The 25,554-nt window shown below is 37.7% G+C and overlaps 1 protein-coding gene across 2 annotated transcripts in view; it reads right to left on the bottom strand.

The window, feature by feature from the left end:
* Positions 1-525: 525 nt before the first annotated feature.
* The window catches only part of P4HA1 (prolyl 4-hydroxylase subunit alpha 1), a 97,712-nt gene continuing 72,683 nt past the window's right edge, over positions 526-25,554 (bottom strand). For both annotated transcript variants that reach the window (XM_090279471.1, XM_090279473.1), the window contains exons 10-15: positions 17,287-17,386; positions 9,859-9,912; positions 7,163-7,228; positions 4,192-4,260; positions 3,373-3,469; positions 526-1,510 (exon numbers count right to left, since the gene is read on the bottom strand). In XM_090279471.1, the coding sequence (XP_090135597.1) occupies positions 1,440-1,510; positions 3,373-3,469; positions 4,192-4,260; positions 7,163-7,228; positions 9,859-9,912; positions 17,287-17,386 (457 nt within the window). In that variant the 3' untranslated portion in view covers positions 526-1,439. The remainder of the gene's footprint in view (positions 1,511-3,372; positions 3,470-4,191; positions 4,261-7,162; positions 7,229-9,858; positions 9,913-17,286; positions 17,387-25,554) is intronic.

The raw sequence follows: 25,554 nt of genomic DNA on the forward strand, positions 1-25,554 counted from the left end.
AAAGGAACCACTGATTTCTTTTTAAAATATTGGTAAAAGAAGTACCTTCTTTTCCGAGAATTAAATCAAATTCTTTCCTAAATATTGAAATACTGCACAAAGGATAAGAGCCCTTGTATGAACTAGGATTCTCTGTCAGAAATGTAAAGTTAGCCTAAGGCGTCACAAACATACTTCACTAGGTTCACATCTTTATACTACCACACCATATTTTTGAGTATTTTTGAAAGTCTTATTGTAATAACCCCATAACCGGCGAGGTAAGTTGCAGAGCTCCCTTTAAAGGAAACATATTTTGACTGATTAAAATAGCTGAGAGTTCAGAGAGCCTAAATTTTCTTCCATAAAAATGAGGTATTAAGAGTAAATGAAAACCAAGAGGATAAACCACACAGAAAACAAACATTTTTTAAAAAGATTTAAGATCATAAATAGGTCATTGTTGTCACAACACATTTCAGAATTGAAAAAAAACCCAAACATTTTGGCTTTTCAGGAAAAAGATTCCTTCTTTTTTAAAAAAAAAAAAAAAAAAGTCAATTCCCTCATCATTGAAAGGACTTGTCCATTTTGCAATCTCCAGTCTGCTAAGGCACGCTATTTCATCAGAACGCCAGTGTCATCACCCTGCTGCAGCAAGAATGAGGCAAGGGATCAGCACTAATAAAAACAACATTTTAGGGACAAAATCATCAGTCATTTTAGAAAAGGACAAAGAAACAGACCAAGTGATGATCATTTTAGTCGAGAACCCCAGTGCTTTTATGTAGAACTTTGTTAAAAAAATTTTTTTTAATCAAACTATTTTACCTCAGATTTAATTTACCACAAAGGAGCTATCAGAGAAAAAGGGGACTGGTAAAATAAAGTGTACTTTCTTTAAAAAGGCCTTGGGAAGAAAAAATAAACTTAGAAAGGTATACAGAGGGGTAAACATTGTATGGAACCCAGATGAGAGGCCTAGTCTATTCCTAGTCTTCAGGCAGATCCAGAAAGTAAGAAAACTAGGTAAACACAGCACCCAGGTACATACCCTAAGGCATCTCTCCCTCCATCCCACGGCCCCTTCCAGCCTACCACCACCAACTGCAATGTAGTGATATACTATAATCAGATGCTTAAAGTATATTTATCTAACCAAAAAGTTCTTTAAAATGTAACAAATGTAAAAATTCCTCATTTTTAGGTCTGCCTTGATTTGTCCTCTGTGATATCAACTGAACTTTAAGGTTTTGTATATACAATGTGGTGATTTAGTGTTACTTTTAAAAGAAAAAAACCCCACAAAGTTAGTGATTGTCCACAGTGAAACATGGGGTGAGGTTCCTAACTGAATCAACCATGGAGTGTTATGTTAGTCAATTGTAAACTCTTGAAAGTTAAGACTGGGAACTGTATCAGACACATCCGAGTACAAAAGGAGAGGAGAAGCCTATTTGTCATTCCAGTTCTGACAAGGTGCATGGTCTTCGGAATTCTTGTCCACGTTCATGGAGCCATTTATTGGATACTGTGAGAGAGCAAAATATATTAATTCATTGGTAAGAACTAGGTTTATAACAAAGTTCTTATATGGGCTAAAAGTTCAAGACAGACCAAAAATAGATAAAGGCAGATGCTATTAGGAAGTCTTTTAAATACTTCACTAAATGTAGGAAACACAGACAATTTTAGATATATGTGTGTACATCTGAGAGTCTATGTATGTGAATTTCCTAAAGTTTCTAATATTCAATGTAAGGCTTGAAATGAAACACAAATGAAATTAAGAAGTAGGTACAAATAGAACAACACACTGTTCTACCTGTTTGCAAAATACAACCTCTAATACAAAGACATTTTAAAACTGAACACAAAGTCTTCACTCTAAAGGAACAATTCTATTATGTGTTCACTGTTTCCTTGGTTCCAAGACACTGTTTCCTAATGTAACCCCAAAGGAATTAATTTCCTATTCCTTCTTCTATATCATAGAACCTAATCAATAGCATCAGCATATACAAGTTATCTGAACTAGGATCCATAGTAATTCTTAACTACTCTTACCTTTCCCAACTCCTGTATCCAAACTTTTATTCATCAAACCTGGTCAATTTTCCTCACATCTGCTGAATCTATTCTTTGCTGTCCAACCCTTTGGGTGCTCCCTTAGTCCACACCTTCATCTCCCACTTAGACGATGGAAAAAACCTTTCTAAACCAATCTCTCCTCCACTAGCCTCTCTTCATTCTAGTCCAGTCGTTCTCAAACATAATCATCAGGGAAGATTTTTAAAATCCTGATAATCAAGTGTTACTCCTTAGTCTTCCAATGTCCAATGCAGTAGCCATTACACACATGTAGCTACTGGGCACTTGAAATGTGGCTAATGACACACATTAAAACGGATATATGAAATAGTCTTATTATCATAAAGGTAAAGGTTATTCAGCTTTGAGAACCACCTGTAACCCTTTATTTGGTTCACTCATCCATCTAAGAAATATATGAGTGCAGTTGCACTGTAATAAAAACTTGTGTTATCTCCTAGATTGCCATTCTTTCTCTACCTTTGTGCTCTTTGAGGACATTTTCCCTTCAAGGCTCTAATGAGTTTTTCCCGTATTATGAGACATGGTTATATTTGTACAAATACACAAATATGAGAAAACAAAGTTTCACACCTGTAGGCAATAGTCTAACTTGTCCAAACCACTTTGCCTTCACTGCTAGTTATATCCCTGATGTGTAAATGTTTGCCCGAGCCTGTAGCCCTTTTGAATAAATGCAAATCAAACCTCAAAAAAAAATGGATATATGAGGTTAAATAATATATATTAAAATAACTGCACCTGTTTCTATTTTTTTTAATGTGGCAAATCCTGCACTTCATGACCTTAACAATGAGTGCTTCTCTTGTCTCCTAATAGTCCTAGACTTGGTTCCTAACATGCCTGGAAAACTACTGTTCCATCTCCAAGACAAAATTTAAAAATAAACTTTGAAGAAGACTCCCCAAATGTAAGAAGGTGCCATATTCTATTTACATTTTTGTATTAGTACGTACTACACTATAATTTATCTATTAGTATGTCTCACTTAGAGACAACTGCGAACCCCTTAAGGAGAAGATATTGTCTTATTTAACTTTGAGTCAATTAATGAGTCTTAGAATAACAAGTCTAAATATTATTAACAATAACAATTTGTCATCAAAATTTTGATCTGTTAAAAGCAAATTTATGTTAAGATGAGAAACTTGGTTGAATCTTCATTCAATGTTACAGTCATAGCAGATTTCAAAGGTTTTGTTTTCAATTTAAGATGTAGATAATTTCAAAATATGAAACAAAAATCACAAATTCAATTCAGAGAATATGGAAAATATTTACCCCATTTGTTTCCAACTAGCACTGGACACGCTGCATGCCGTGTACTATAATCTCCTTCTCCACTGGCAAATAGATTATACCAGAAAACAGCAGTTCCCTGGGGAGAACAATACAAAATTATCCCCAAATAAAAAAATCAGGCTATAACTTTTTGCAGCAAATATTCCTCTGTTCCTGTGAAAGTACTCCTCTATGGCAGCTGTATCTTCCTCTAATATAATTCTAAAATATGATCGTCATTTATATTTTGGTGATCACAGGAAAACACTAATAGTACAAAGTTGCTTGACAAAAAAGGATACTCACCAAAACAAATCTTACAATAGCAGGATGGAGGGAGAAACATCATATGAAACCCTTTATAGAAATGAAAAATTTTAAATACTAATCACTGGTGGTTCATTACCTCAAGGTACTCATGGTGAATTGTGCCATAAAAATATCCATAGTTTTACCTACAGATAATATAGTCCTTAAGTATACTACCTTTAAAACTGTAATTCACTGGCTGGTATGGCTCAGTGGATTGAGCGCTGGCCTGTGAATCAAAGGGTCGCCAGCTCAATTCCCCGTCAGGGCACAGACCTGGGTTGCGGGCCAGGTCCCCAGTTGGGGGCGCTCAAGAGGCAACCACCTATTGATGTTCCTCTCCCTCTATTTCTCCCTCCCTTCCCCTCTCTCTGAAAATAAATAAAATAAAAAAATAAAATAAAATTGTAATTCATTAATTAGACCATGAAATAAAGATGCATTTCTCTTCCTAAGGGGAAAAAAATAAAGAGACACAAAAAATTAAAATAACAAGCAAACCAAATTTACCTTTTTGGGCCAAACACTAGCTCCGACTTCAGGAAATACAGTGGCTCCTCCTGCCAACACATCACTCATCTGTAAGAGGTGAAAGAGCATCACCAAAAGTGCTGGTAGAAGGACATTAAACTGAATACTAGAATATGAAAACACGTGGAATTCTAGTTACATGGATGGGTTTGTGCATGCTACTCAGTTTTTATAAAACAAAAGATGCTGTTTGGGTTTACATACTTAAGTAAAAAAAATATATATATAGCAAAGGAATTATAAAGTCAGGAAGGGAGATGGGAATAATAATTTGGGATAGGCACTTCACTTAGCCAGAGGTAAAAAAGGATGATTTAAAATTGATAAATCAAGTAATATAGGGTATACATATATATTTTATTGCACTAGATAATATCCATGGGGGCAGAAATTTTCATCTGTTTTGTTCATTGCTGAGCTTTAGTGTCTAAAATGGTATCTTAAGAATAGTAGGTGCTCAGCAAACTAAATAAAATAGAAGTAAAAAACGAGAAAAATAACAATAAACTAAAATCAGTTTTGTCATTTCTTGCAGTAAGAGAATCAACACATTAACTGAGAAGTAGAGGATTAAAAGATTATATAAAGTTACAGTCTTAAGGGTAACCTAGAATTCAAACATAAATGTTCCAAATTAACTGATGAAGCACATGCACAAAACATGACAAAAGAAACAAATCATACTGTGAAGATGTTTTTCAAAAGCAACATAAATAGCATGTATAGCAGGTTAAGACTGTATCACAAAGCAAAACCCAACTATATGCTATATCCAAGACTCACGTCTAAAACAAATGAATTATAAACACTGAAAACAGAAAGGTAAGATTTGCCAGGCAAATGCTATACCAAAGAAAACAGTTCGATCTTAATATTAGACACAGTCTAAATCAAGGAAAAAGCATTAAATGAGATAAAGAAGGGCATTTTACCATGAAAAATATATTATCAATAACAAAGAGCTCTTAACAATGAACAGCAATGAAATAAACTAACTTCAGAGAAATTAAAAGGTTGTGCTATGTGGCCTACCTAGGAATAGTATTTAAATAATGGGGGTGAAATGAATATTAATCTAATCAAAATGTTATATAATTAGAAGGGGGGTATAATACTTAAATAATCTAACATAATCTAACAGTCAAATAATCTAATATAAATGAATACTGGACCAAATAACATAGTATGATATTCATAAAAGCCAAGAAATACAATAAGAAACAAAGACAGTCAAAAACATCTGAAAGATACTCAACCTCTCTAACCAGAGATATGCAAATTAAAACCACTATAACTGCCAATCTGGTAAGTGAAAGATCAAAAAGTTTGACAAATACATCATACTTAAAGATGGGATATAAATTGGTACAATCTATGGAGAGTTCATCTCTAAAAAGTATACAAGACTCACAGCATGAATTTTGTATAATGTATCAGCGTCTCTCCTGGTTTTCCCTTTGCCATAATCTGCTCTCATTTTCAATTCATTTTATAAATCTTAAATCCTTTTAAATCCCAAATCCTCTTTTCCTGATACCTTAAATGTTTTTCATTCCTATGGTATGGTATCTCAGATCTTTTTATTTTTAAAAAGATCTGAGATACCATAGATGAGGGATGGAAATAGCGAAGGAGGGAGAGACATAAGGAGGGAAAGTAGGAGGCTAAGAAGGTAGGGATGGATATAGGGAGCAAGAAGAAAGAGAACAGAATAGAGAAAGAGAGAATTTTGGTAGGATATGAAATACAACAGAGAGCAAAGAGAGATGCCATTTTATATCGTTCAAATGGGGGTAGGGTATGGAAAGAGTGAGGAAAAGAGCAAAATTAAGTCTAGATATAAAACATATTTCTAAGTTAATAAAGATTACAGCATTGCAGACCATATTTTCCAAATATAATCCAGCATGTTCTGTTTTACATGCTCTTTTCTCACATGATATTGACCTTCTTCTACAGTGGTAAGGTCTAAGTCCCTTCTCCATGAACCTTGGCAGACCTTTGTAACTGCCTCAATTAATAAAATACAGCAGAAGGGACATTATTTGACTTCTGAGGATAGATGATAAAAGTTCCCTGCACTTCTGCTTTGTTTTTCATGGAGATACTTGCTCTTGCACTACAGTCACCATGTGTGAAGAAGCCCAAGCCACATGTAGGTATTTGGCCAACAGCCAGCCTCAATGTCAGCCTTCAAGATGGACCCTAGTGCTAGTCATCATCTGACTGTAAATGCATGAGGGATCCAGAAGAACCATGAGGGAAGCCCAGTCTACCTCACAGCCATGAAAGATAAAAATAAATTTTAAGCCACTCAGTTTTGGGGTGATTTGTTATATAGCAATAGTTAACTAGGGCAAAGATTATAATCAAATCTTAACTTTTTCTATATGTATGAATATATACTTAATTTTAAAAATAAAGAAATAAAGATCACACTATTTTGAAACTTTGTGAGAAACGACATGAGAATGGTTTTCCTTGATGGGGCTTCTGGGGTGCTGTAACATGCTACTTCTTGATCTGGATGCTGACTATAACAGATTGTTATTACTGCTATATACTTAATAATTTGTATACTTTTCTAACATATCAATAAAAGTTCAAAACTATAAAAAAAACAATGTGTATCTGCAGTCATCATCTGACAGCAAATATGTAAATTCATATAAACATACAGAGATGCTTATATGCATATAGATGAGCAAACAGTCCATACTACAAAATATCAACAATGTCTGTCTCCAAGTAGTGAGACTATCAGTAATTTTAACTTTCTTCTTCAGGTTGTAATATTACAACTGAAAGTTACAATGATAAAAAATTCTTAACTCCCTTTATTAAGTTGTAAAATCTTTAACTAGGATGGTAAATAAGAGCAAACACATCAAAATCAATGAGTTATGCGATCAAATCCCAACTGAAAATAAAAATTTTAGCTATAACTTACATAAAACAGCCATGTAGCAATTCTATTTCCTGTCCCCAGCTCTTTGAAAGCATCTGGCTCATCTTTCTGTAAATAAAACACAACTAATTCAATGCTGTAAATTCAGTAAAGCAAATTCTCCAGTGGCAACTAAACATCGGTAATATGCTGAAGAGTATGCCGAAAACAACCCAAAAGGTTCCTTTATAATATCCAATGAACTATATACAGTAAGCATTCAAAATACTCGTTAGTTTTTGGTTCAACTTATACACTGATAACTTTTGATTAGACCACTGGAGGAAAAAAAAAACAGATTTATTAAGATAAATAATGAGAACCAACAGCTACTATTCACAGATTACTTAAAAAATTAACATCTGCACTTCTAGCTTAAAAAGAAAAAAAAAAAAAACCCACCAAGATATGAGAGTCTCTTAGCTATATTCAAGAAGTCTATTCTCTGTGGGTAAAAAGTTTACCTTGAGATTTACTCTGAATTCATGATCCATTCAAATGTTTACTGCTACTATGCTTGTCTTTCTTTTGGACAGTCAGCACTTTAATCTGGCTATTTAAACCTAAATTAAAATATAGTCTCTTGGCATTTATCCCAGAAAAATGAAAAGTATTTTCCACACAGAAACTTATATACTACTTTATTTGTAACGTCTGTCAGAGGGTGAATGACTAAAAATACTGTGATACATTCATACTATGGAATACTACTCAGCAATAAAAAGAAACACAATATTGATACTTTCTGTAAGACTTGGATAAACTTTAAGGGAATTTTGCTGAGTGAAATCTCAAAAAGGTACATACTGTATATAACATTCATACAACATTTGTGAAATAACAATTATAGGGAAGGGAGGCAGAAGGGTCTGTGCAGCTACAGAGCAGTACTGCAAGGGAGTCTTGTGATGGTGTGGTCAAGTATCTTGACTGTAGCAGCAGTTACACAAAGCTATACATGTAATAAAACTCCACAGACACTCTTTCACACACACACACACGTGTGCACACACACACCAGTGCGAGTATAGCTGCTGAAATATGAATCAGCTCTGCAGCTGTGCCAATGCCAAGTTCCTGGTTCTGATAATGTACTCTAGGTTCTGTAAGATGTTACCACCGGGGGAGGCAGAGAAAAAGGGCATGCAGGAAACTCCCTATACATTTCTTTGCACCTTCCTAGGAATCTATAATTATTTCTAAAGAAAGAGCTAAGAAAAAAACTACGCTAATATAAAGACTTGAACTGTAGTCTTTCACATCATCCAAGACCCTCGGACATTTTTCAATAATTGAAAAATAGGAAAAAAGGCTTAAAATATATTCTTTGTTGGCCTACACAGAAAAAGGAGTCTAAGATTATGAGTTTAAGACAGTCAAGAGTTAGAATACAATATACAGACTGTATTTTCTTTCAAAAGAATATATCCTTATTTAAAAATGGTAATAGATCAAGAAGTTTATTACAATACCTGGAACATTCTTTAGAATTCATGTAATTACAATAAAGCTTTAAATTAAGATTTGGTAATGCCATACCTTATAGCTCAATATGTTAAAGAAATATAAAAGATCCAATATTTATTAATCTTAAGCAAGAGTACTTGGGCAACAATAGCTTTTCTGCAAACTATTTTGATATTATTTATTCTCCAGCCTCTTTACATCTATTTTACATTTTTTGTCTTCCTGTCTTTCAAAATGTATCCCTGTAATTTCTTCAGCTTTATCGGTCAATTCACTTATTCACCTCTGCTGTCTCTAATCTATTTTAACTTAGCCACTAAATTTTAAATTTCAGCTATTTTTTCAACTAGAACTCCTATTTATTTTTTAAAATACATTAAATCATTTTGAAAGTTTATTAATTTTATCCTATCTTTTATTTTTTACATGTCATATAGTTATTTTATATTCTGCATGTGATGATTTAAGTATCTACCATCCTAAAGGTGTCTCAATCTGTTGGTTGCTTTATTCTCACCAATGGTGTCTTATTACCACTTAGTTTTTTTTTAATTTAGTTCATATTTAGCTGAACTTAATCTTTAAAATTCTCGAGGTGCTAGAATGAGGATGCTTCTCTTCAAGGAGCCAAGTACCAAGGAGCACTACTAAGCTAACAATTTAAAGTAATTTCTCCTCTTCCAGGGTAGTAAAAGTTCACACCTCAGTTTCACGTGTGGGCAGCCTAGGCCTTCAAACTCATGGGAGAAGCCGCCCACACACTGCACTGCAGCAGCGATGGTGAGGGATGGCTGCCCTGAAGGCTCCTGACTCAACGGATTTTTTTCAAAGCCATTCTGTCTTTCTTGGTAAGTGTAATCCTTTTGGAGAGTTAGGTTTTATGTGGGGGTCTTAGGTTCAATAACCTACACTGTGACAAGTCCTCTCATAGAGCTGTTAATCCCCCAAACTCTAGATCCCTGGAAATATATGCCTCCAGCCTCAGTGCTTTTTGTCCCCTGTTAACACTCTAATGTTAGTCTCTAGGTTTTTTTTGTTCAGTTTTCCTTTTACTTTCTTCCGGGTTCAGCAATGCATTTAAAAGCATTCTAATTTCTTTGCCTGTGTATCTAGGTGCTTTTTTACTACTTAAACTGCTTTACAGAGTATTTATTCCACCATGTTTCCATGAATTACAAATAGGCTATAAATCTTCAATACTAAAAAACAGAATTTCTATTTTTTTCACTTACCCGTGCAAAATCAAAATGGGGTTCATACTGTCCTCCCACTCCATAATTTGCTACCTGAAGGAGAGAAACAAAGCATGAATGAAAGCTACAAAAAAATCTATGAGCCCCATTTTAGCCTCTTACATTCTCATGGTTAGGTACTTCTACAGAAATGAGAAGCAGAGCATCTATTTATTTAACTTATTTAATCGTCACCTGAGGCTGTTTTGACAGAGGAAGGCAGAGAGGAAGCAGGATGGAGAGAAGGAGGGAGGGGGATAGGGAAAAAGACAGACAGATAAGACACACACGCAGACATCAGTTGCCATCTATGCACATCCCAACTGAGGATCGAACCCACAACCTAATTATGTGCCCTGACCAGGAATCAAACCTGCAACTTCTTATTGTACAAGAGGATGCTCCAACCAACTGAACCACCCAGCCAGCGTGAGAAGCAAAACACATGAAATCAATGGGAGTTCCTAAGTAACATAAAAATTATGGATAGCTACTAAATGTTATTTGAGGACCTTCGTTGATAGGCTTTTCTTTAGCAAATGTTGGGAGACATAATCTTCTCTAATATATAACAAAATAAAATTTGAATTAGAATTTTAGAATTAAAATTTTCTAGAACTAGAACTATGAGATTTCTATGATTAATTTTCACTAAACACTTTCCTTTGAAATTTAAATCAAGGTATGTTTTCCAAAGCCCAAAATGCTGGCAAACTCCTAATATACTTTAATACAATTCCTTTCCCACATATTTCTTTCCCTGCTAAAGTAAAAAAGAGAAGTTAACACCAACTTAATTATTCCTGCTGGAGGGCTCTAACAACTTTAGTTGGTTATGAAAATGTCCTAGTATGAAGCAGCAAAAAGAAGTTAAGAAAAATATTTGGTCTGAGTTCAAGTTCCAAATTTCTCAGTTACAATATATGTAACGTATCAATTTTCTTACTTGTAAAATAAGAAAAATAACACCTTCTATTGGGATGGAGTCCTCCTTTCATCCCAATATGGTAAAATGCTGACAAGAATGAAAGAATCATGTAATTTAAAGAGTGATGCTGATGTAATTAAATGAGAACATAAGGAGTGTTACCCACAGCAAAGTCCTATTTTTACGTAAATAATTATTACTCTGGATATTTTACTACTATTTTTTAAAGTCCTCAACAGAGAATATCTTTGTTGATATTAGAGAGAGAGGGAGAGAGGGAGGGGGAGAGAGAGAAAAAGACAGAGAGAGAGAAAAACGTCATTTGGTTGCCTCCCATACATGCCCCAACCAGGACTGAACCTGCAGCCTAGGTATGTGCCCTGACCGGGAATTGAACCCGCAATATTTTGGTGTACGGGACAATGCTTCAACTGAGCCTCCTGTCTTATGTTATAGATACCGTGAGTTGGATAAGCCTATTAAGTAGAAATACATGGAGTAGCCTGAAAGAGCCTGTGAAGGCTAAGCAGATGAAAATAAATCCAGATCAGGAAAGAAAGACATAGCAAAGAGTTTCTAATAATCAGATGAATACCAAGAAAGTTGTGGATTACCAAGGAATAAATGACAACTTAATTAAGCAAATTTAAATATAGACAGTCCTGCTTTGCCCAATTCCAAAATGCACAAATCTCAGATAACATGGTTTAGCTAACCATTAACACCAGACCCTGGCAACACAGCTGAAATTTCAGTTACAACAGTGTATTAATTTTGAGTAATGCATAAAGTACAAATGTCACTGCTTGGTCTTCAGTCCACAGATTACTAAGTAAATAACAGCTGCACATCATGATCGATGACCAATCACCTCATTTCTCTCAAAGGCTATTAGTGATTTGTCACTGCGTATCTGTCATTCAGTATGAATAACATCCTGAATAACATACAGTATGAATAACGTACAGACAACAAATCATGTGGTTATACTGCCACCTTTTCTCCCAATGAAAACCCATGTGATATTTTACAAAAATGTGTAATTGGAAGAGAGAACTGACAAACAAAGATAAGGTACAAGAGAGAAATGGAAAGCAATAATGCTTTAAATGAAATTCAAATCGAACTTAAATGGAGATACAGAAGAAATAGCTACATGAAATGTTTCCACTTTTGCTGTTCAAAAAACTACGCATTTTGAAGATGGCTGCAGAGTAGATGGAAGCTACACTCACCTCCTCCTGCCGCCAAACTGAATTTGCAGCTAATTTATAGAGCAATCAATCTGAATAACCAAGTGAAGGCGAGCTGAACAGAAGTAATATAACCAAGGGTTTATAGAAGAAGCCACACAGAGACTGGTAGGAAGGGCAAAGACACAGAAAGGGCTGGCCCTGCACCCACCCACACGTGGTTGTTGAGAATCTGGAGGGATATCTCAGCAGCAAAAGTCCCTCCTGGGGAGTGTGGCGGTTCAACCCCATGCCAGGATCCCCAACCCAGACCACCAAAACTGGGAAGAGGAGCCTGCATAACATCTGGCTGTGAAAATCAGCTGGGGCTCTGCCTGATAGAAAAGGAAGTCTGCTAGAAACCCAGGTACTCTCCTAAAGGGCCAGTGTATATGACCTTGCTCTAAAGACACTCAGAGGGAAGGCGAATCAGGGTATACAGGAGTCATAAAGAGAAGATGTGGGTGGCACGGCCCCAAGGAGAGTCTGTAGGGTCAGCTACTGAGGTCCCTGTGCTGAGTTCCTGTTCCATACCACCCTTGGGTGCCATGTTCCCAGGGTCAAGCACTCCTATTCTTCAAGCACCAGCTTGGGAGTGCACTAGCCCAACTACTGATGACACTACCCTGCCAAGCTCTAGTATTGCAGAAAGGTATTGCAGCAGGGACCTTTGGGACACTCTTTTTTCTAGAGAAGCTCTTGGTGGAGACTCAGACAGTTACTGAGCTCCGCAGCTTTGAAACAGGGGCCATTCTTCCCCAAATTGCACACTTAGCTGGAGCCCCCACCACCTGCGGATTCTCTGGGCCTGTCCTTCTGACTCCCAGTGGCCCTGCCCTACTGAGCTGAGTCCCACAGGGGGATCAGAGTGCTGCTCAGAGCTGGGACCTTCAGAGTCTGTCCCTCTGGGAGGCTCTTGTCCAAGACTCAAGAAGGGCACTGACACAGGGGGCCACTCTTACCCCCACCCGCTGCAAGCTGAACTGGCACCACACCCCCAACAGAAGACTCATCTGACCAGTCCTTCTGACTCCCAGGGCCCCACCCAACTGAGGAGGCTCCTGCAGAGTGGCTGGCTGGCTGCGCCCAACCTGAACCTGTGGTGCACTCCTCCTGGGGGAGCCAGGGTTTGAGGCTCTGGCAAAGACTGTGAACTCTTGGCTTTGGAGTAAGGGCCATTTTCCCACCATTAAGTGCCTGGCTATGATGCCCCCAAGCATCATATGAGACACACTGGCCCTGTCCTCCCAACCCCAGTCACCCTGCCCTATTGAGCTTGCACCTTGTGGAAGGGTCTATGGTTGGCGGCCAGCCAGGCCCACTTTATGGTCTTTCTTTGGAAGGCTCTCAAGGAAGGTCGGGTGACCTCAGAGGGTAGCAAAGTGGCTGACAGGTACATGTGGATCTTAGGATACCTTGGACCATTTACTGATCTGACCCCAGCTCAGAGCTGGAGAAAGCTAGCCCTTGTACACAACTTGGCCCCTCCCACACACACCCAGGCCCAGAAGAGGCAGCCACAAACAGGAAATTACATGGTAGCTCCAGACAGGTAGCCTAGGCAGCATCCAACATCAACCTGCATGCAGTGGAGCCCTGCCTAAGTGGATCCAGAACCAACACAACCAGCGGTGGGCTTTAGACCACACTGGTGTCCACCCAACTAGCCACACAAGCAGCACATCAAAGACAGGTCCCAGAATGCACCAGACCCTGCTGGGAACAACACTGCCTCAGGGGACAGCCCTTGCACTGCAGTGTATACACTGTGACTGAGGTCTATCCTTATAATTAAGTCAACAACATTAATGATGCATAACCTACAAAAAAGACATTCCTGCAGCACCCAGCTCAGGTGATCTGAAAAATTGTGCCACTGAGCCCCACAAGACACCTACAAGATAAAACCACTATAACAAGTTTGAAAGTCATAGCAGATCTACCTAATACACAAACACAAAAAGGCAGACAAAATGGGGAGACAAAGAAATGTGCCCAAAATGAAACAACAAGAGAAATCCCCAGAAAAAGAAATGAAATGGAAGCAAGCAAAATACCAGAAGCAGAGTTTAAAACAATGATTATAGGATGCTCAAGAAGCTTAGGGAAAGAGTGGATGAACTCAGTGAGAACTTAAAAACAAAGAGATAGTAAAGCATTAAAAAAGACATAGGAACCATAAAAAAGAACCAGTCACAATTGGATAATAAAGTATCTGAAGAATACACTAGAAGGAATCAACAGCAGGTTATGAAGCAGAGGATCAAATCAGTGATTTAGAGGACAAGATAACAGGAAACACCCAAGCAGAGCAAAAAAAAAGAAAAAGGAATTTAAAAAACAAGAAAAGTCTAAGAGGCCTCTGGGATAACATCAAGCATAACTCATCTGCATCATAGTGGTACCAGAAGAAAACAGGAAGCAAAGGATCAAGAACCTGTTTGAAGAAATAATAGCTGAAAACTTCCCTAACCTGGTGAAGGAAAAAGACACACGAGTACAGGAAGCACAGAGAGTCCCAAACAAGATGAACCTGCAGAAAACCACACCAAGACACATCATAATGAAAATACCAAAGGTTAAAGACAAAGAGAAACTTAAAAACAACAAGAGAAAAGCAGTTAGTTACCTACAAGGCAACTCCCATATGACTGTCAGCTGATTTCTCAACAGAAACATGCCAAGCAAGAAGGGACTGGCACCAAATATCAAAGTGATGAAAAGCAAGGACCTACAACCAAGATTACACTACCCAACAAAGCTATCATTTAGAATCAAAGGACAGATAAAGTGCTTCTCAGACAAGAAAAAGCTAAAGGCATTCATCACAACCAAACCAGAAACATTAAAGGATTTTCTTTAAGAAAAAGAAAAAAGAAAAAATATTAATAAAATGGTAATAAATACATATCTATCATACACATATTCACTGCTGCATTATTTACAATTGCCAAGATATGGAAGCAACCTAATAGTCCACCAATAGATGAGTAGATAAAGAAGTGGTGCATATATACAATGGAATATGATTGAGTCATAAAAAAGAATGAAATCTTGCCCCTCCAACATGAATAGACCTAGAGGGTATTGTACTGAGTGAAATAAGTCAGACAGAAAAAGACAACGCCCATAACATTTCACTAAAAAGAAGATGAACAAGCAGAACAGAGAACAGACTCCTAGGTACAGAGAACATTTTGATGGTTACCAACGGGAGGGGGGTTAGGGAGATCAGTGAAAAAGGTGAAGGGATTAAGAAGTACAATTTGGTAGTTGCAGAACAGTCATGGGGATGTAAAGTACAGCACAGGAAACATAACCAACAATATTGTATGTATGGTGTAAGAGGGTACTAGATTTATCAGGGTGATCACTTCATAAATTATAAATTATATAAGTGTCTAATCACTGGGTTGTACATCTGAAGCTCATATAATATTGTACATAAACTATAATTAAAAAATTATAAAATTATTAAAAAGAAAAAAAGTTTTGAAAAAGTATATGTAGGTGCCCTGGCTGGGTGGCTCAGTTGGTTGGAGTGTCGTCCCATACACCAAAAGGCTGCAGGTTCCATTCCTGGTCAGCACACATACCTAGGTTGCAGGTTCAATCCTTGTCAGGGCAGTTATGAGAGACAACTGATTGATGTTTCTCTTACATAGATATTTCTCTCTCTCTTCCTCACTCTCCCCCACTTCATCTCTCGCTAAAATCAATAAACATACCCTTGGGTGAGGATTTAAAAAATAACTAAGTTGAAGGAAAAAGAACATTTGGAATTCATTGGGAGAGGTCAAAATAGCAACATTTCCAGTAGTTTGGAAGAAGTTGATTGCAACCCTCATAGATAACTAAGTCATTCAAGACTTCAGTGGAGGAAGTAACTGCAGATGTGGCTGACAAAGCATGAGAACTAGAATTAGTAGTGCCTGAAATGTGACTAAATTGCTACAATCTGATGATAATGAGATACTGCAATCCCAGGAGTTGCTTCTTATGGAAGAGCAAAGAAAGTGGTTTCTTGAGATGGAATGTACTCCTAGTGAAGACATGGAGATTGTTGAAATGACAGCAAAGGATTTAGAATATTACATATACTTAGTTGATAAAGCACAGGCAGGGTCTGAGAGGACTGACTCCAATTCTGAAAGAAGTTCTACTATGATTAAAATGCTACCAAACAACACTGCATGCACAGAGAAATCATTCATGAAAGGAAGAGTCTATCAACATAGCATACTTCGCTGTTGTCTTATTTTAAAAAATGCCACAGCAACCACCACCCTGATCAGATGGCAGTCATTAACACTGAGGTAAGACCCTTCAACAACCAGCAAAAAGACTGATGAAGGCTCAGGTTTGTTAGCATTTTCTAACAATAAAATATTTTTAAATTAAGAAATGTACATTGCTTTTTTAGACACAATGCTCCTGCACACTTAACAGACTACAGTATAGTGTAAGCATAACTTTTATATGCACTGGAAACCCAAAAAATTGACGTGAGGTCCCTTGATTGCGATATTTGCCTTATGCTATGATCTGAAGTTGAAACCACAGTATCTGCAAGGTGTGCCTGTACTTTAAGTATATGAGGTTTCTTTCTGAGGTGATGAAAATGTTCTGGAATTAGATAGTACTGGTGGTTGCACATCATGGGAATATAATAAAACCAGGGTAAATTTTATGAAATATGAATTACCTCTCAAGAGAAATGCCTAGGAATGGGAAAAAAAAATTACAGTGTATTTAAAATATTAGTGTTACATATTTTTCATTTCCCTATAACTTTATACTTGACAATAAGGGTTCTTAATGTTTTGATAAATTTTAACACAGAACAGTTATAATTTTCTCACTGATTATTAAAATCACTGTTTTGCATGGGTACAGATTGATTATTCACCTTTACAATCCCAACCTATCACAGAAATTGAGTGCTGCCTGTGCAATATCGGAAAATCTCATCTGAGGCCATCTTATTTTTTTAAAGATTTTATTTATTTCTAGAGGGAGGGGAAGGGAGAGAGAAAGAGGGAGATAAACATCTATGTGTAAGAGAAACATCATTTGCTTGCCTCTCACACGTCCCCAACTGTGGACCTGGCCCACAACCCAGGCATGTGCCCTGACCAAAACTGAACCAGTGACCTTTTGGTTCACAGGCCAGCGCTCAATCCACTAAACCACACCAGCCAGGGCTCATCTGAAGTATCTTAAGGATAAAGTGATAGCATATAATTCAAGGATAATGTGATTACTCACCTGTAATTCCTCTGCTGTGGAAACATCTAGTCCTGTTAGGTCTTGTATTCTCATATTAATTCGAGACACCACAGGGTTTTCATAACCAGAGAGCCAGGCACTGAGAACAAGAAAAAAATATTAGTTTTACTGATAACGTTTCAATACATAAATACAGTAGCTATTATTTAAAAAGCTACTATATATGGGACAATAAGCCTTTAGGCATTTAGTTTATTTGCTTGTCTAATATGATTTTTACTAATGAATGTTGAAATTTCAAAAAGATGTTATATTTTACAGTTAGAGGTTAGAAAGGAAAAACTAATCTCATTTATTATAGTTTCTATGAAAATAGTTGGGTTAATGTAAGAAGGCTATATAGGGCTATCTACATTGAGAATTTTTAATTCTGGAAAATCCATACCAAGCTTAAAACAATTGTTCCTTCTAGGTCAGGTACAGGAATTGACTGGGGTGGAGGTCATAGGGTTTTGGTAATACAAGAAAAAAAAAACTCATATATTACTTGCATAAATAATTTTTTTAAGTATCCAAACACACCCAGTAAGATGGTTATAAGAAAAAAAGACAGACAATGACAAGTGTCAGCAAGGATGTGAAGAAACTGGAATCCTTATACATTGCTGGTAAATTGTAAATTGGTGCATCCACTTTGGAAAAGGTTGACAGTTCAAGTTGTTAAATACTGAGTTACCATTAGAACCAGCAATTCCACCTTAGTATATACCCAAAACAAATTATAAAAACTTGTACATAAATGTTCATAGCAGCATTATTAATGGCCAAAAAGTGAAAATAATCCAAATGTCCATCAAATAATGAATACATAAAATGGGATATATCCAGGTTCTGGATTAGTATGCAATGAAAAGGAATAAAAGTTTTGTTCACACAAAAACCTGTACATTAATGTTCAGAGCAGCATTACTCGTCATAGCCAAAAAGTAGAAATAATCCAAATGTCTATCAACAGATGAATAAAAGATAAAATGTGGTATATCCATAAAATGGAATGTTTGTTCAGCCATGAAAAAGAATGAAGTATTAATACTTCAACATGAATGAACCTTGAAAATATTATGCTAAGTGAAAGAAGCCAGATACAAAAGACCACATATTACAGGAAGCCAGGTATATGAAACATCCAGAAGAGGTAAATCCATAAAGACAGAAAGGAGATTAGTGGTGCCTAGGGTTGAGTGGGGAAGGAGTTTGAGGATGGAGTGGTTATAGCAAAGGAGAGCAAAATTTCTCTTTGGGGTAATGAAAATGTCCTTCAGGTTAAAAATTAATTGTGGTGATGGACACACAATTCTCTGAATATACTGAAGCCACTGAATGGTACTGTTTCAATGAGTGAACTGGATGGTATGTGTATGTCAGTAAAGCTATTTAAAAAATAAATCTAAAACTTTCAAACAATACAAAAATATATGAAGTCCCTTTCCTAGTTCCACTCCTTACAGGTAAATACTATTAACAAAAAGGTATATGGTATCTCAACTTTTTCCCTGTGTATAAACAAACAGAATTTTTTTTTTAATTTTTTTTTTTTTTTGGTTATTCCATTACAGTTGTCCCATTTTTCCCCCATTGCTCCCCCCTCCCAGCCCATCCCTTCTCCCACAATTATATCCCTCCCCGTTGTCCATGTCCATGAGTCATTCATATACGTTCCTTGACTAGACCCTTCCCTTACTTATCCCCCTTCTCTCCCTCCCCCCTCCCCCCTACTGACTACTATTCTAGTCTTTGCCTATTTAGTTCGTTTGTTTGTGTTGCTCTTTAGTTTCCTGTATTGGGTGATATCATGTGGTATTTTGCTTTCTTTGACTGGCTTATTTCACTAAGCATAATTCTCTCTAATTCCATCCGTGTTGTCGCAAATGGCAGGAGTTCCTTCTTTCTTTCTGCTACATAGTATTCCATTGTGTAGATGTACCACTGTTTTTTGATCCACTCATCCACTGATGGGCACCTAGGCTGTTTCCAGCACTTAGCTATTGTAAACAGGGCTGCTATGAACATAGGGGTGCATAAGTTCTCTTGAATTAGGGTTTCAGGGTTTTTCGGGTATAATCCTAGCAGTGGAATCACTGGTTCAAATGGCAGTTCCATTTTTAGTTTTTTGAGGTAATTCCATACTGTTTTCCATAGTGGCTGCACCAGTCTGCATTCCCACCAACAGTGTAGTAGGGTTCCCGTTTCTCCACATCCTCACCAGCATTTGTTGTTTGTTGATTTGTTGATGATGGCCATTCTGACAGGTGTAAGGTGGTATCTCATTGTGGTTCTTACTTGCATCTCTCTGATGGCCAATGATGTTGAGCATTTTTTCATGTGCCTATGGACCTTCTGTATGTCCTCTTCGGAGAAGTGTTTGTTCAGGTCCTTTGCCCATTTTTTAATTGGGTTGTTTGTTTTCTTGATGTTGAGTTGTATAAGCTCTTTATATATTTTGGAGATCAGTCCCCTGTCTGTGATATCATTGGCAAATATGTTTTCCCATATGGTTGGTTTCCTTTTCATCTTCCTGATGTTTTCTTTTGATGAGCAGAAACTTTTTAGTTTGATGTAGTCCCATTTGTTTATTTTTTCCTTTGTTTCTCTTGCCTTAGGAGATGTATCCGTGAAGGTATTGTTACGTGTGATATCTGAAATTTTCCTGCCTATGTTTTCCTCTAGGACTTCTATGGTATCACGGCTTACATTTAAGTCTTTAATCCATCTTGAGTTTATTCTCGTGTGTGGTGTAAGCTGGTGGTCTAGTTTCATTTTTTTGCACGTCCCTGTCCAGTTCTCCCCGCACCATTTGTTAAAGAGGCTCTTCTCACTCCATTTTATGTTCCTTCCTCCTTTATCAAAGACTAGTTGACCATAGAGGCCTGGGTTTATTTCTGGGCTTTCAATTCTGTTCCACTGATCTATATGTCTGTTCTTATGCCAGTACCAGACTGTTTTGATCACAGTGGCTTTGTAGTATTGTTTGATGTCTGGTATCGTGATTCCTCCTGCTGTGTTCTTCTGTTTCAAGATTGCTTTTGCTATTCGGGGTCATTTTTGGTTCCATATGAATTTTTGGAGGATTTGTTCTAGGTCAGTGAAATATGTCATTGGTATTTTAATAGGGATTGCATTGAATTTGTAAATTGCTTTGGGTAGTATGGCCATTTTGATATTGTTGATTCTTCCCATCCAAGAACATGGTATTTGCCTCCATTTATTTGTATCTTCCTTAATTTCTTTCTTCAATGTTGCATAATTTTCAGTGTACAGGTCTTTTATCTCTTTGGTTAAGTTTATTCCTAGGTACTTTATTTTTCTTGTTGCTATAGTAAATGGTATTTTCTTTTTTGCTTCTGTCTCTGATATTTTATTGTTGGTGTACAGAAATGCCTTAGATTTCTGTATATTTATTTTGTACCCTATTTTGCCAAATTCGCTTATTATATCAAGTAGTCTTTTAGTGGAGTTTATAGGGTTTTCTAGGTATACTATCATGTCATCTGCAAACAGTGATAGTTTTACTTCTTCTTTCCCAATTTGGAAACAAACAGAATTTAAAGAAAAAAGACAAAACATAGAAATGCACCCACCCTCCTATCTCCCACCTCAATATATACACATACTTTTGCCCCCTGAAAATAGTTCTGACATCTTTTCAAGACATATAGCATTGCTTCATGTAAAAAAAAAAAAAAAAAGTTATCATGGTAGTCTTCCGGCCAAGAAGGAGGCATAAATACATGCACTCCTCCTCACAACTAAGAAGAAATTTACAACCACTTCAAAACTAAAAAAAAAAAAAGCTAAAAAAAAAAACACAAAAAAACCAGAAAATCCAAAAAATCAAAACTGCAGGGAAATTCAGCAAGAAATAAAGAAGAAATAATCAACCAGAAAGGAAGGAGGGGCGGGCTGGGGGAGAGAAAGAGGTACAGAGAGGAGGCTGCGGGGGCGGTGCTTCTTGGCAGCGCCGCTAGAGGCTGCAGCAGGCGGGAGAGCAGTGGGCAGGAGCGGCTCTCAGCAGCCCTGACAAAAAACACAGTTGTACCTATTAAACCCAAGAAATGATTCAAGCCCCAAATTAGACCACATGGCTTGCAGTTCCAGAGCCTGGGAAAATAGAGCCGCATTACTTCTGACTGTGAAAGCAAGTGGGGGCGGGGGCGCAGGAAGAAGCTGCCAGTCTCAAAAAGGAGGCAGCTTGCTTAGTATGGAAAGGGAAAGAAGTGCCTGGAAAAGCTGCGGCAACCGGCACTTTTCCCTCTCAGACCCCTCCCCCACACACAGCGCCTAAAAGCAGTGAACCCGTCGCCAGCACTAATGAATACGTAAGGCTCTGCCCACTATAACATAAGAGGTGTGAAGCCCTTGCCCAAATCACAGAGGCAAACACAGAAAGATGAGGAGACAGAGACTTATGACACAGAAGCAAGGGCGGATCAAGGTCAGATCAAGGTACCAGTGACACAACTAAGCAATGAGCAGATAGCATGCCTAATGGATGAGGAGATAGACGTCTAACTTAACAGATGCACAGTTTAGAGCATGATGATTAGGATGCTCACAACTCTGACAACAAAGATTAAACAAGACGGGGAAAGAATGAAGGCTATCCTGGCTGAAATGAAGGAAAATTCATATGAAACAAGCGGTGAAAGAAAGGAAATCAGGGTTCAAATCAACAAATTGGAACATAATGAATAAACAGTCAACCAGTACAGAAGGAGGAAATGAGAATTTTAAAAAATGAGGAGAGGCTTAGAAACCTCTGGGACAGCTATAAACATGCCAACATCCAAATCATAGGTTTGCCATAAGGTGAAGAGGGAGAGCAAGAAATTGAAAAATCATGTGAAAAAATAATGAAAGAAAACTACCTTAATTTGGGGAAGGACATGGACAAACAAGTCCAGGAAGCACAGAGTCCCAAACAAACTGGACCCAGGGAGGGCCACACCAAGACACATCATAATCAAAATGCCAAAGGTTAAGGATAAAAAGAGAATCTTAAAAGTAGCAAGAGAGAAGAGGAGAATTACTTACAAAGGAGTACCTATAAGACTGTCAGCTAATTACTCAAAAGAAACTTTGCAGGCAAGAAGGGACTGGCAGGAAATATTCAAAATGATGAAAAGCAAGGCCCTACAACCAAAATTACTCTATCCAGCAAAGATACCATTCGGAATAGAAGGACAGATAAAGTGCTTTCCACACAAAGTAAAGCTGAAGGAGTTCATCATTACCAAGCCATTATTACATGAAATGTTAAAGGGACTTATTTAAGAAAAAGATCAAAACTATGAACATTAAAATGAAAACAGTATCACAACTATCAACAACAGAAGCTAGGGAATGCACAAAGGTAAACTAAGCAGACAACTAGAGTAGGAACGGAATCATCGGTACAGAGAGCATGTGGGGGGAGGGCAGTTAGGAGGGGGAAGGGGGAGAGGGAAGGAAATGGTGCAGGAATTAAGAAGCATTGGTAGGAGGGTAGGGAATAGACAGGGGGATGTTGAGAAGAGCTCTATGCACAACCCAAGGGCATGGACTAAGGGTTGGGGACTGCTGGAGGGAGGGGGGTTGCTGGGAAAAGGGGAGCAAAGGGAAAAGAAATTGGGACAACTGTAATAGCATAATCAATAAAACATACAAAAAAAAATTATCATGGTAAAAAAATATGTGGAGAGATCCAAGATGGTGGAGGAGTAAGTGGAAGCTACACTAACCTCCTGCCAAGACCAGTCTGGATTTACAACCTAATTGTGGAGAAATCACCTGGAATAACCAATTGCACACCAGCTGGAGAGAAGTCTTATAACCACAGAGAGACAGAAAAGGCTGCTACATCACAATGTGACTGGTAGGAAGTGCGGAGACGCGAAAGGGCTGGCTGGGCTCCCACAGGTGGAGCTGAAGGGACTGAAAAACAGCTCAGCAGCCAGGAGTTCCCCCTGAGAAGGGAAGGGTCTAAACCCCCAGCTGGACTTCCCAGTCTACAGTAATAGAGCAGAGAGTAAAATAGTATCCAGTTGTGAAAAGCGAAAAGCCACAGGGTTTCTTGCTAGCCTAAGAGAAACAGCTGGAGAAAAAGAGATCTTAAGTGGATCATGTACAAAAATATTTTGGCCCCCACTTACCCTAGGCTCAAGCAAAGAGAAGGCAGAGAGGACTAGAGACACTTGGGGAGAATTTGGGGCGGTGGCTTTGAGGGGAGAACTAGGGGAGCAGCCGACTGGATCCCAGTGCTGACTCATTCCCAATACTGTGGGCAGACCATTCCCCTCCCACTGGCATCAGCCTGAGGGGAAGCAAAAGCCCCGCCTATAGGAATTAAGCAGCCCCACCCTCGGCCCTTAAGCCTCACGGCTAGTCACAGATTGAATAGATTAACAACTAAGGAGACAGACAAAGGCAGTAGATCTCTGGTAAGTCTCCAACAGGCTACCTAGGCCCAGACTGGTACACAATCTGACGCCACCAGGGGCAAATCCAAGAAGTGCAGATCAATCTAAGAAGCAGCAACAAACAATAAGAGTCACAAAAATGGGGAGACAAGAGAAACAATCCCCCATCGAAAGGAAAGGAAGAATCCCCAGAAAGAGTGCTAAATGAAATAAAGGGAAGCAAACTATCAGATATGGAATTCAAAACATGGATTATGGGGAAGCTGAATGAGCTCAGCGAGCTCAAGGAAACTACAAAGAACTCCCGGGAAACTACAAGGAACTTACTGAGAATTATACCAGCATGAAAAAGGACATAGAAGCTATCAATAAGAGCCAGGAGGAAATGAAGAACACAATTTCTGAATTGAAGAACACAGTAGAAGGAATTAGAAGCAGGCTAGAGGAAGCAGAAGATCAAATCAGCGAGCTGGAGGACAATATAGAAAAAAATTCCCAGACAGTGCAACAAAATGAAAAAAGACTGAACAAGAATGAAGAGTTTTTAAGACAGCTGCAGGACAACATGAAATGTAATAATATCCATATCATATTCTAGAAGGAGAAGAAGAGGAGCAAGGGATAGAAAACCCGTTTCAAAATTAATGACAGAAAACTTCCCTAACATGAGGAAAGTCACACAAGTCCAGGAAGTCAGAGGGTCCCAATGAAGATGAACCCCAACAGGCCCACTTTAAGACACATCGTAATTAAAATGGCAACATTCAAAGACAAAGAGAGAATCCTAAAAGCAGCAAGAGAGAAACACTAATAACATACAAGGGAGCTCCAATAAGGCTATCATCAGATTTCTCAGCAGAAACACTACAAGCCAGTATGGAATGGCAAAAAATATTCCAAGCAATGAAAAACAAAGGCCTGCAACCAAAATATTCTACCCAGCAAGGCTCTCATTCAAAATGGAAGGTGAAATAAGGAGTGTCCAAGACAAAAGAAGGCTAAAAGAATACATCTCCACCAAACCAGCATTGCAAGAAATGCTAAAGGGTTTGCTTTAGGAAGATGAAGAAACAGAGAGACAGAGAGGAACACAAGTACAAAGGGGGAAAATGACAATAAATAAGTACCTATCAATAACCTTAAATGTAAATGGATTAAATGCTCCAATCAAAAGACATAGGGTAGCTGAATAGATTACAAAGCATGACCCAGATACATGCTGTCTACAAGAGACCCATCTTAGAACAAAAGATCTACACACACTGAAAGTGAAGGGATGGAAAAAAGTATCTCAAGCAAAAGGACATGAAAAAAAAAGCTGAGGTAGCAATACTTATATCAGACAAAACAGATTTCACAGAAAAGACCATAAAAAGAGACAAAGAAGGACATTTCATAATACTTAAGAGAAAAATCCATCAAGAAGATATAACCCTTCTAAACATATATGCACCCCAAATAGGAGCACCCAAATATGTAAGGAAAAATTTTAAAGACTTCAAGGATAGAGACAACAACACACTCATAGTAGGGGACGTTAACACCCAATTTTCAACAATGGACAGATCTTTGAATGAAAGAACACCAAAGATATTGAGGCATTGAACAACACTCTAGATCAAATGGACTTGGTTGATATACATAGAACTTTTCACCCCGAAGAAGCAAAATATACATTCTTTTCAAGTGCACATAAAACATTTCCAAAGATAGACCACATGATAGGACACAAAACAAGCCTCAACAAATTCAAGAAAACTGAAATTATTCCAAGCATCTTCTCAGGTCACAATGCCTTAAAACTAGAGATCGACCTCAAGGAAAAAACTCAAAAACATTCAAATCATAGAGA

The sequence above is a fragment of the Furipterus horrens genome, unplaced genomic scaffold (genome assembly GCF_987537825.1).
Source record: "Furipterus horrens unplaced genomic scaffold, mFurHor1.1.pri manual_scaffold_5, whole genome shotgun sequence".
NCBI classification, from domain to species: domain Eukaryota; kingdom Metazoa; phylum Chordata; class Mammalia; order Chiroptera; family Furipteridae; genus Furipterus; species Furipterus horrens.